Source organism: Hemiscyllium ocellatum, chromosome 3 (genome assembly GCF_020745735.1).
Source record: "Hemiscyllium ocellatum isolate sHemOce1 chromosome 3, sHemOce1.pat.X.cur, whole genome shotgun sequence".
In the NCBI taxonomy this organism is placed as follows: domain Eukaryota; kingdom Metazoa; phylum Chordata; class Chondrichthyes; order Orectolobiformes; family Hemiscylliidae; genus Hemiscyllium; species Hemiscyllium ocellatum.
Genome location: NC_083403.1, coordinates 58,206,434 through 58,218,731, shown reverse-complemented (window position 1 = coordinate 58,218,731; position 12,298 = coordinate 58,206,434). Strand labels below are relative to the sequence as shown.

Below are 12,298 nucleotides of genomic sequence, written 5' to 3'. Positions count from 1 at the left end.
TCACGCCCAATCAAATTTTTTTTAAAAATTAGGCTTCTAAAAAGTAGAGTCATAATTGATGCTGGAAACTTTATGTGACCATGAAAAATCAGTTTCAAATTTGAGGAATGTCAAATTTCTAATTTAAAAAACTCATCTTCAAAATTTTGCTTCTACCTCCATTCCATGCATGTCTAATCATTTATTTTCCTCTCTATAATATTCAAAAACAGGGAAGGACAATCATTGCCTGTTACCATTGATAGTGGGAACACTTCAAAGTGATCGACTGCTTACCCTATATGATGCCATCATCCTTACTGGACAAATTGGAAATGCTTTAACTTAGTGCTGAATTCAAATTGACATTGGGGAAGAGAAAATTCTTATCACAGAAATTACTCGAACCTTTGTGAGCATCAGTGGTGAGCACTTGTACCTCATCATTTAGTACAAAACTAGGGGTAATGCTGCTAACCGTGCTCAATGCTGATTTTGCGCTGTTAATTACCATATTCAGATGAATGGAACTCTGCTTTTATTGGCTATATATTTTATTATAAATAAGCTACTTAACATGTAAGCAAATAGGTCCAATTGTTCTAATCTTAGTGGAACTTGTTATACATTACTTATGGCCAGTTATACATTAATAATGGCCAGATTCAACCTAGTTTTCCTCAATGCCATCTGTCTGGTTGTGAATGTGCAAAACAATAATATTTCAATTACATCTCTAATTGTATGACAAAGCTAGAAAAGACCAGAAGACATGAGCATTCAAATTCAATCCAGTAAAAGAAATTTGACCATTTTATCACACATCAATTGTTGCAGCTTGAAGATTTTCATGTCTTGAAACAAAATGTCATAAAAACATATTTTATTAAACAAAGGCAGACCATTATCCAATTAAGGAGCTTGGAAATAAGACAGAATACTTAAAGTTATAAATAAACCAATTAAATGTATTTGAGTCATGGCCAGTACAAGGAAAGTGAGGCTTCTTTATCTTTGAACAAAGGAATGTGTTTTTTGCCACAGCTGATACTTTTACCTCCTTCAGCTTAGCTATTTATTCAGATCTCCATTCTCATTTTGGAGATAAAAGGTCTCAACCTATAACAAAGCACTTTTAACAACAAATGCATGATCACAGTGGAATGCTGCCAAAGGTGACATTATTTCATAGACATCATGAACTCGATTAAGCAAAGTCACTTATATTAGTTGACATGATCTGTGTGCTACAGATCTTTGTTCTGCTCACCTGGTACAATACCCCACAGTACACAGTGTGTAATTGTGGAAAATCTCTTCAAATCATAACAGCCCTTTGTAGGACTGTATCAGTGGTACTAAGAACACTCCACCCTGTTTTCACTCAGGTAGATAGTCAGTTTCCTGTTAAATTAACATTCTTTCATAAATTGAAACAATTTATTTAATTCACACAAATGCAATTAAACTATTAAGAAATTTATCAATACCAAGATGCTTTGCGAATTTAAGGATTTCAACCACATGATACATTATCAACAGAATTCATGTTCTTAAGACACTGCAGATGTGAATACGTCCTCAACCCAACTTTACTTTAACATCATACTTTGTTTCAATAAGGAGGACAGGGAGAGGAAAGGGGGACAGAGCGAGGAAAGAGGGACAGAGCGAGGAAAGAGGGACAGAGCGAGGAAAGGGGGACAGAGTGAGGAAAGAGGGACAGAGTGAGGAAAGGGGAAAGAGAGAGAGGAAAGAGGGACAGAGTGAGGAAAGGGGAAACAGAGAGAGGAAAGGGGACATAGAGAGAGGAAAGGGGGAATAGAGAGGGGAAAGGGGGACAGAGAGAAGAAAGGGGGACAAAGAGAGGAAAGGGGGATACTGAGAGAGGAAAGGGAGACACAGAGAGGAAAGGAGGACAGAGAGAGGAAAGGGGGATAGAGAGAGAGGAAAGGAGAGCAGTGGGAAATGCAGAGAGTGGAAGATGCAAGGCGAAGGGAGAAACAAACCAAGCAGAAGATACCATGTGACTCTTGCAAAGACTTCAGGCTTTTCTCTTGTACTTATTGTGGGACTTCACCATAGTTAAAGGCATGGAGAAGGCTTTTGTTGGTGTTTCAGAAAGCAGGCAGCCTGTATTGTGTCTGCAATAGGTTAAGAGATGATTTTTATTAAAATCGTCACACCTGACAACACTCTGCACTGCACAATGGTAGGTACTTGATTTAGCTGTGCAGGCTAGTGTCATCCTCTGCAAGACCCCGGGCACATTGGAAGTGCTCTTCCCAGATATTCTTCCCTTTTAATTCTTGAATTTGATCTGTCAGGTTTTGCCAAGACCTTGGACTGAGCTGGGCTCCAAATCGTGGTGGGACTGCCTGCAGACTCAGCAGAGGGCACAGCTTTCATGTGGAATAGAACAGTACAGCACAGTACAGGCCGTTTGGCACACAATGTTGTGCCGAACATTTATCCTAATCTAAGCTCAATCTAACCTACACATCCCTCAATTTACTGCTGTCCATGTGCTTGTTCAACAGTCACTTAAATGTCCCTAATGTCACTGGCTCTACTACCACCACTGGCAGTGCATTCCACACACCCACTACTCTCTGCATAAAGAACCTGCCTCTGACATCTCCCCCAAAACTTCCTCCTATCACCTTAAAATTATGACTCCTCCTGACAGCCATTTCTGCTCTGGGGAAAGGTCTCTGGCTACCTACTCTATCTATTACTTTGTACACCTCTATCAAGTCATCTCTCTTCCTTCGTCTCTCCAGTGTAAAATGTCCTAGCTCCCTCAACATCTTTTCATAAGACAAGCCCTCCAAGCCAGGCAGTATCCTGGTAAATCTCCTCTGCACCCTCTCTAAAACATCTACATACTTTCTATAATGAGGCAACCAGAACTGGACACAATATTCCAAGTGTGGTCTCACCAGGGTTTTATAGAGCTGCAGCAAAACCTCGTGGCTCTGAAAGTCAATCCACCTGTAATGATAGCCAAAACACAATACGCCTTCTTAACAATCCAGTCAACTTGGGTGGTAATTTTGAGGGATCTAAGATCCAAGATTCCGCTGTCAAGAGTCCTGTCACCCACCTCCAGACGGAATGCTTTCCACCCACTACCACTCTCTCTTCTTTTAGCCAGTCAATTCTATATCCAGATAGCCATATTTCCCTGTATCCAATATCTCCTAACTTTTTAAGTGAGCCTACCATGGGGAACCTTACCAAATGTCTTACTGAAATCCATATACACCACATCCATCGCTCGACCTTTGTCAACTTGTCTCATCACATCCTCAAAAAACTCTAAGGCTTGTGAGGCATGACCTGCCCCTCACAAAGCCATGCTGACTATCTTTAATCAAATTATGTTTTCCAAATAGTCATTAATCCTATCACTCAGAATCCTTTCCAGTACCTAGCTTAGCACAGATGTAAGACTGACTGATCTATAATTCCCAGGGATGTCCCTTTTCCCTTTCTTGAACTGAGGAACAACATTCGCCTCCCTCCAATCATCCAGTACTACTCCTGTGGAGAGTGAGGATGCAAAGATCATCGCCAGAGGCGCAGATATCTCACTGCTCGCTTCCCTTAGTAACCTTGGATATATCCGGTCCAGCCCTGGGGACTTATCTATCTGGATGATTCCCAGAATTTCCAGCACATCCACTTCCTTAATATCAATCTGTTCAAGTGTATTAATCTGGTCCACAGTGCTCTCACTATCAACAAGGTCCCTCTCTCTAGTGAATACTGAAGCAAAAACCACTTAGGGCCTCCCCTACCTCTTCAGGCTCCAGGCATAAGTTCCCTCCACTATCCCTGATCGGCCCTACCCTCTGTCTGATCATTCTCTTATTCCTCATATAAGTGTAGAACGCCTTTGGGATTTCTCTAATCCTTCCCTCCAAGGTTTCTTTGTGCCCCCTCCTAATTCTCCTCAGTCTATCTTTGAGATCTTTCCTAGCTACCCTGTAATCCTCTAAAGCTGCGCCAGATCCTTGTTACCTCAACCTTAAGTAGATGATTAGATTAGATTCCCTACAATGTGGAAACAGGCCCTTTGGCCCAACCAGTCCACACCGACCCTCCAAAGAGTAACCCACCCAGATCCATCTCCCTCTGACTAATGCACCTAACACTACAGGCAATTTAGCATGACCAATTCACCTGACTTGCACATCTTTGGACTGTGGGAGGAAACCCACGCAGACACGGGGAGAATATGTAACTCCACACAGGCACTCAAGGCTGGAATTAAACCTGGGACCCTGGTGCTGTGAGGCAGCAGTGCTAACCACTGAGCCACCGTGCCGGTCTAAGCTTTCTTCGTCTTCTTGATGGGAAGCTCCTCTTCTCTTGCCATCCAAGGCTCCTTCATCTTACTATTCCTTGCCTTTTTCAGAGGGACAAAGTTATCCAACACTCGCAACAAGTGCTCCTTAAACAGCCTCCACATTTCAGTTGTGCATTTCCCATAGGACGATTGTTCCCAATTTATATTCCACAGCTCCTGTTTAATAACAGTATAATTTCTCCTCCCACAATGAAAAACCTTTCCATACAGTTTCTATCCCTCTCATGGCTATGGCAAAGGTGAGGCAGTTGTAGTCACTGTCACCGAAATGCTCTCCCATCGAGAGATCTGACACCTGGCCAGGTTCGTTGCCTAGCACCAAATTCAATATGGCCTCCCCCTAGTCAGTCAATCTGCATATTGAGTCAGGAGTCTTTCCTGGACACACCTGATATAATCAACTCAATCCAGACCATTTGCACGAAGGAGCTTCCAGTCAATGTTGGGGAAGTTGAAGTTACCTATAATAACTCTGTTACAGCTGCACCGTTCCAAGATCTGCTGCCCAATCTGTTCTTGCAACTCTCTGCTGCTAGTGGGGTACATTGAACGTTGGGACTTTAGAGCTATGGGTCATCCAATTAGCAGCTGCACTATAAAGTGGGTCTTTCTCCCAAGAAAGGGGCAGACGTCCCATCCTAAAGTAATTAATGTCACTGGCAGCCATTGGGATTGTAGCTTGTCCCCCCTTGACCTTATAGCGTGAGGGGACGAAAGGCACCCTGTAAAATTCAGCTCAGAGTACAGTTTGTTATAAACCAGTGTAAAGGACTATCTTGACCTCACGTGGAGCAATTAGTGTCCAATTCAGAGTCCAAATTGTAAGACAGATATGGAGGCTTTTGAGGAGGATGCAGAAAAGTTTCACCAGAATGGCTTCAGAAATTAGGAACAGTCAGTTCCCTAGATGGATTGGAGAAACATGAACTGCTCTCTTTGGAGAAGAAAGTTAAGAGATTTTACAGAGGGGTTTACAATCATGAGGGATGTAAATAGAGTGGGTAGCAATAAACAGTTCCCATTTAGGGGAAGGCTCAAGAACCGGAGGAAACTAATTTAAGGTTTAACCAATTTAAGACAAAGATGCTGGCAGCATGTGGAAATACACACGAGTAGGGATGAGGGTGTCCCTCGTTCAAAGGCACTCAGTGCCTGATCAAGGGACCTAACATCAGGAATGGAGGCTTGCTTACAGTCACTCCCTACCCTTTCCAGTGACACAGTACCCCACCCTCACAATCCCCAAATTAAGACCATCATTCTACTATCACTCACCTGTGGCCACGGTTCCTCAAGTGGGTGAATCACTGGCAACTACTCGATGCTACATGTATGACTACCCATCTCTCTCTGACTGGCAGCTGACAGGGGGCAACACTTCCACCACATACGGTCCTTCCTTGATCCCACAGAAGACCTGCCACTGCCCAGTTCCATGCCTGGTTGGCTCTTAATTTGTCAGGTTTCATGAAAGGAGTCATTAAGTTCCTCTTGCTGGCTCTCCCAGCTTGCTGGTGAGACTAATAACACCCCGGTGTGTGGTTCAAATTCAACTCAAAATATTCAGTAAAGATTCACTATCCTTTTTAATTCTACCCACAGAAAAAAAAAGTAACATTAACACAATCTTTGAAGTAAAGAATGAGTTGTCACCCATGATTTTCTTTTCCTCCTTAAAGCTGATATGATGCTTATGTGTACCACTAGATTACAAATGACAACACTGTGGTGACAGTACGATTAGATTAGATTCCCTACAGTGTGGAAACAGGCCCTTGGGCCCAACCAGTCCACACCAACTCTCCAAAGAGTAACCCACCCAGACTCATTTCCCTCTGACTAATGCACCTAACACTATGGACAATTTAGCATTGCCAATTCACCTAACTTGCACATCTCTGGACTATGGGAGGAAACCAGAGCACCCGGAGGAAGCCCACGTAGACACAGGGAGAACGTGCAAACTCCACACAGTCATCCCAGGCTGGAATCGAACTTAGGACCCTGGTGCTGTGAGGCAGCAGTGCTAACCACTGAGTCACCATGCCACCCAGAAATGTATGAGTTGTCTTACCATCCCAATCATGTCACATTAGTTTTACTTTAGATGGTTTTCTTTTGTCAAAAGAATATATACTTAAATTTGATATTCAACAGATCTAACAGAGAGGAACCACGTCAATTTCCCTTTTCTTATGTCATGGTGAGTTGAAAGTTCACTATTAAGTCACTACAGTGTGTTCACTTCATGCTAATGCAGAAATGATGCTCAGTATTATAGACAACTTTAAAAGAGTAAGCAATTCACTTTAGACTTAAAACTTGGTTTCCCAACACCTCAGATGTGAATTAAGACTTAGAACAAAAAAATCACTGAATTTCACAAAGGGTGCTAAAGTTAGAAAACACATTGCTGAAGTTAGTAGTTGAAGCAGAGATGGTACCAGGAAAGGTTTGATAAATATTTGAAGGAAAAGGTGAAGTAATAGAAACCGAAATGACTGCAGATGTTGGAAATCAGAGTTAACTTTGTGAGTCCAGTGACCCTTCCTCACATCTAATGATCAGAACAAAACAGAAAAGAACTAATGAACTAGTTAATAAATGCATAAATGTATGTTGGAAGAGATGGGGCAGCCCATAGCATTGGGACTACTGCTTCTATGGAGGGAGAATAAAAACAGCAAAATGTACTAATTAGCCAAATGATCCAGTTCCACATTGCAATTTATATATATTTCTGTCACAAACACAGTCTGAAAGGACAAGGCACTTACCAACGGTCCAGTACATCAAATGCAGACCTTCAGGTGGTCCTTTGTTAGCTAAATATGGTTTGGTGTACTTCACTATGTCACCGACATAATCCAGGGCCTTTGAGACCAAGGCCGACTTGTCCCCTAGAGTTTGTAACTTAGAGTAAGCCTTCCCAATGGCCTGCCAAAAAAAATCAGGAGTCGGTATGTCTTAGAAATATGACTAATTACAATTATAAAACAACGGCTCTTTATAAAAGACTGAAAAATGCGATAAAAGCAATTTGAATTTGTAAATTGACACTTCGTTCAAGAATTGAGCTGTTGTTATGATATCTATGCAATTTTCTTTAAAAAAAGTTTATAGAAATGGTTTTTAGTACAATATATTCATTCTCATTGAACACCATTTGTAAAATAATCTGCTGAATCTGGTAAAAAGTGAAGAAAGGAAACTCCATCACTTAGAACATCGATAAGAACATTGCACATTTTTATGTTATGATTTCCCCAGCACACAGTTCCAAAATGTGAAGCATCAATCTGCTCTTAGATTTTAATGAAACTACTCTTCAACGGGTATTAACATATTCACACTTTTCAACAGCCCCTCTTTGATTTCCTGAATAGCTATATCTGAAAATGAATAGGGAGATTTAACAAAAAAAAATGCATGAGTTGAAAGAAGCTGAGAAGGCCATTTTTAAAAAATTATTCTCAAACTTGACTGCAACCCACTTCAAGTTGTAACAGAAGTGGTATCAAAATAGGCGACCAATCTGTGGAGAAAGTGAGGATTGCAGATGCTGGAGATCAGAGCTAAAAATGTGTTGCTGGAAAAACGCAACAGGTCAGGCAGCATCTAAGGAGCAGGAGAGTCGACGTTTCGGGTATGAGCCCTTCTTCAGGAACCAATCTATGTTCAACTGCCAGGTCAATCATTGAAATCTTTTAAGGATGCTGCGTATCTCCATTTAACAAACTTTTAAATTTAATTATATCAAGATTTCTCGACTATCATCACAATAATAGATGTGAGAAAGGTGGGAACCACGAGTAAAGTACTTCTAAAGACTAGAGACAGCAGGATACTTTTTATCAGGGTCAACAAGTTTACTTCCTCACAGTCCTACCCAGACGATTGGTACACCCACTCTGCCCATGTGATGTTTGTTCACCCCATTGCTTCTGAGGTGAATGACCAAAATTTTCCTCCCCCCACCCCCCATTGATGTCAGATTCACCCACCCCCTTGCCATCAGTTAAGGTGCCTGGCGGGTGGAAAGCCGGTCTTAAAAAAATATTAAAAGTCAGCAGGGTGTCTTAGAAACACACATGTCTAAGTTTCCTATTTAAAAATCCTTCCTTCACCCATCTTCCTTTTCCATAACTCACTGGATTCCTGGAGGGTTCCAGTGGACTGGAAAAGTGCTAAAGAGATGGAGATAGAAAACAGGAAATTATAGGCTGGTTAACTTCACATCAGCCTTTGGGAAAACATTAGAATCTATTATTAAAGAAGAACTAGCAGGACATTAAATAAAGCTGAATAGAATCAAACAGAGTCAACATGCTTTTGTGAAAGGAAATCTTGATAGACAAATCTGCTAGAGTTCTTTGTGGCTATAACAAGTAGTTGAAGAAGGGGAAATGGTAGGTGTAATGTATTGGGATTTCTGGAAGGCATTCGATAAGGTGCCACGTAAAAGGTTATTGCACAAGGTAGGAGCTCACAGTAATGGAAAAATGTATTGAGGATTGATTAACACACAGATGATTCACAGTCAGGATTAATGGATCATTTCCAGGTTGGAAAGGAATAAATAGTAGAGAGCCACAAAGTTTAATCGTATGGCCTCAATTATTTATCACTGATATTAATGATCTGGAGGAGGGAGTAGAGTGGAATGTATCCAAACCTGCCAAGGATACAAAAATGGATGGGGTAGCATGTTGTGATGAGGGCATAAGGTATGATGGGGATACAAATAGGTTTGATGACTGAGCAAAAACTTGGTAAATGGAATTTAACGCAGTAAAGTGTGAGGTCATACACCATCATAAGCTTTACATGCCAAAATAATTACCTGAGGGCTAGAGCTACAATAAATGCCGAGATTATAACTCCACATTTCTTTAAAGTGCTGTACAAAGCGAGTATAATTTGTATCTATTGTACTTGAAATAAGTTCAGAAGTACTGAGTCAATCTGTAGGAGGGTTATTTTATTCCTCACCTATCCATCATTGCCGGAACAGACATTACCTTAATAAACATGAAGATAGCTGTTTTGGGTTCTTCCTTTACTGCTGGCTGATCAAGTTGAGCCTCGATGAGTAGGTTCTCCACTTCTGGGAGTTTGTACACAATCCTGGTTAACCCTGCCAACTGCTCCATGTTTACCCATCCTATTTATGAATGGAAAAGAACAGTCGAGAGTGTGGAGCTGGAAAAACACAGCAGGTCAGGCAGCATCCAAGTTTATCATTCCAACATAACATTTAAGAACAGTTTATAAGGAAGTAAATGCTTACAGTAAGTTCAATCATAATTACCAACTTTCACCAATTATTCAATTATTGATATACTTTTAGTAGCTTCATAAAATTAAACCAGCAATACCCAACCTGATACATTCGTTAATCCATTTCGGGTACAATGTGTGGTGCGAGTTTAAGTTGATAAAGGGAATGGCTGAGAGATTTGTAAAGTATTAAAAGGAACTACATGGCATAATTAAATTCAAAACTTGAGTGATTTTCATTGGTGGTCCTAAGCTTACAGTTTACTAACCTATTTGGAATATTATGACCAGTTTTGGGCCCTGGATCTGAGGAAGGATCCACTGGCATTGGAGGGAGTCAAGAGAACATTTACAAAAACAATTTCAGGGATGAAGGGCTTGTCGTATGAGGATTGGTTAAGGATTCTGGGTCTGTACTCAATGGAATTTAGAAGCATGAGGGGGTATCTATTTGAAACTTACTAAGAGGTCTAGATAGAGTGGACTGGAGAAGATGTTTCCACTAGTATGAGAAACTAGGATCCGAGGGCACAGCCTTAGAGTGAAGGGATGATCCTTTAGAACTGAGGTTAGGAAAAATTTAGTCAGCCGGGGTGGGGGTGCTGACTCTGTGGAATTCATTACTGCAGAAGACAGTGGAGAGCAAGTCACTGATTCTATTTAAGACAGCAACAAATAGGTTCTTGATTAGTAAGGGGATTAGGGATTATGGGGAGAAGGCAGGGGAGTGGGATTGAGAAAACGTTTCAGACATGAATGAATGGTGGAACAACTGGATGGCCCAAATGGCCTTATTCTGCTTCTATCTCTTATGGTGAGTACTCCTCTTCCCTTGACAAAAATAAACCAGTTTTTGATGCAACATTGAATATTGGCCTTAAACGTGTGCAGGTTTACATTCATAACTGTAATACCGAGCTTGCAGCAACCTTTAAAATACAAGAATTGTTAATGGAACGTTCGCCGTTATTTCAAGATTAGATTACTTACAGTGTGGAAACAGGCCCTTCAGCCCAACAAGTCCACAACGACCCGAAGCGCAACCCACCCACACCCATTCCCCTAAATTTACCCCTCCGGTGCTTGCGGAGGAAACCCACGCAGATGTGTAGAGAATGTGCAAACTCCACACAGTCAGTCACCTGAGGCAGGAATTGAACCCGGGTCTCTGGCACTGTGAGGCAGCAGTGCTAACCACCGTGCCGACCACGGTGTTATTAAGGAAGTGGATGTGATGGAAATACTGAGAAACATCAAGACAGACAAGTCCCCAGGGGCGGACCAGATACATCCAAGGCTATTACGAGGAATGAGATCTCCACGCCCCCGGTGACGATCCCTGCATCCTCACTCTCCATGTGAGTAACATCAGCTGACTGGGAAGGGGGGGGGGGGGGGGGGGGGGGTGGGAGGCAAATGCTGCTTCCCCCATTCAAAAAAAACCAGGGAAATACATAGAAAAAGTACAGCACAGAACAAAAGGGTTGGAGTAGAAGAGTAGAGAAGTATAATAGCAGCTGTATAAGGTGCTGGTAAGACCACATCTGGAGTATCAACAGCAGTTTTGGGCCCTCTAAGGAAAGGTTTCACTGAAGGCAGTTCAGACAAAATTTCATTATGATGATCCCTGCAACGGAGGGATTGCCTTTGAGTAAAGGTTAAACAGGTTGGGAGTCACTGGAATTTACAACAATAAGAGGTGTCCTCATTAAAACAGAATCAGGGGTTTGTCAGGGTTAAATGCTGTGAGGATTCTAAGCACTATGAAGGCCAAGCACTGGGATAGAGATGAGCAGAAATTTATTTATCTGAAGAGTGGTGAGTGTATGGAATTCATTGCCAGAGAAACTAGTTGAATGTTTTTATGAAGGAGTTAAGTATAGTCCTTAGGGCTAATGGGATCAAAGGGTATGGGAAAAACTGAGAGCAGGGGACTGAGTTGGATTATCAGCATGATTTTACTGAATGGCTGAGCAGGATCGAAGGGCTGAATGGCCTATTCCTGCTCCTATTTTCCTTGTTTATATGAACAATGTTTCCTGTCATGGAGAGTCTAGGACCAGCGGCATAGCCACTGAATAAAGGAGTGACAACTTAAGGCTGAGATGAGGAGGAATTTCTGCTGAGGGTTGAGAGTCTTTGGAACTGTTTGCCACAGAGAGGTGTGGGAGCACAGTCCTTCTGTACATTTTAGACTGAGATAGATAGTTTCTTGATCTGTAGGGAGAGGGCATGAAAACAGATGTGACAAATGTCAGATCAGCTATGATCTTATTGAATGGTGGAGGAGGCTCGATGGGCCAAATAGCCTTCTCCTGTTCCATTTCTTATGGTCTTATCAAAGCCATTTCTTCAACCAAAATTGCCTCAGGTTTGGGTACAATAGATAACTTTTTTTTCATTAAGTGACTTAGAAGTAAGTTGACTTGGAATGGAAGATTACTGTAGACATTTATAGTTGCAAGTGTTAAGTAACTGGACACTTCCTTGGTGTCAGTATGACCACCAGCATTGAATTTTAGCATCTATTCCCACCAATTTCATTCACTTCATTTCAGTGAAAGGATGGAGCAGTATACCCTTCTGATCGAAATTGCAAAATGATATTGCTGGGGGATACATGCCAACTCTCACTGCCAGGCAGCAAACTAGTGGAAGCAGATC

At 41.7% G+C, this 12,298-nt stretch overlaps 1 protein-coding gene across 2 annotated transcripts in view; it reads right to left on the bottom strand.

The window, feature by feature from the left end:
* The window catches only part of mms22l (MMS22-like, DNA repair protein), a 166,292-nt gene that overhangs the window by 35,550 nt on the left and 118,444 nt on the right, over positions 1 to 12,298 (bottom strand). For both annotated transcript variants that reach the window (XM_060820834.1, XM_060820843.1), the window contains exons 18-19: positions 9,376 to 9,518; positions 7,132 to 7,291 (exon numbers count right to left, since the gene is read on the bottom strand). In XM_060820834.1, the coding sequence (XP_060676817.1) occupies positions 7,132 to 7,291; positions 9,376 to 9,518 (303 nt within the window). The remainder of the gene's footprint in view (positions 1 to 7,131; positions 7,292 to 9,375; positions 9,519 to 12,298) is intronic.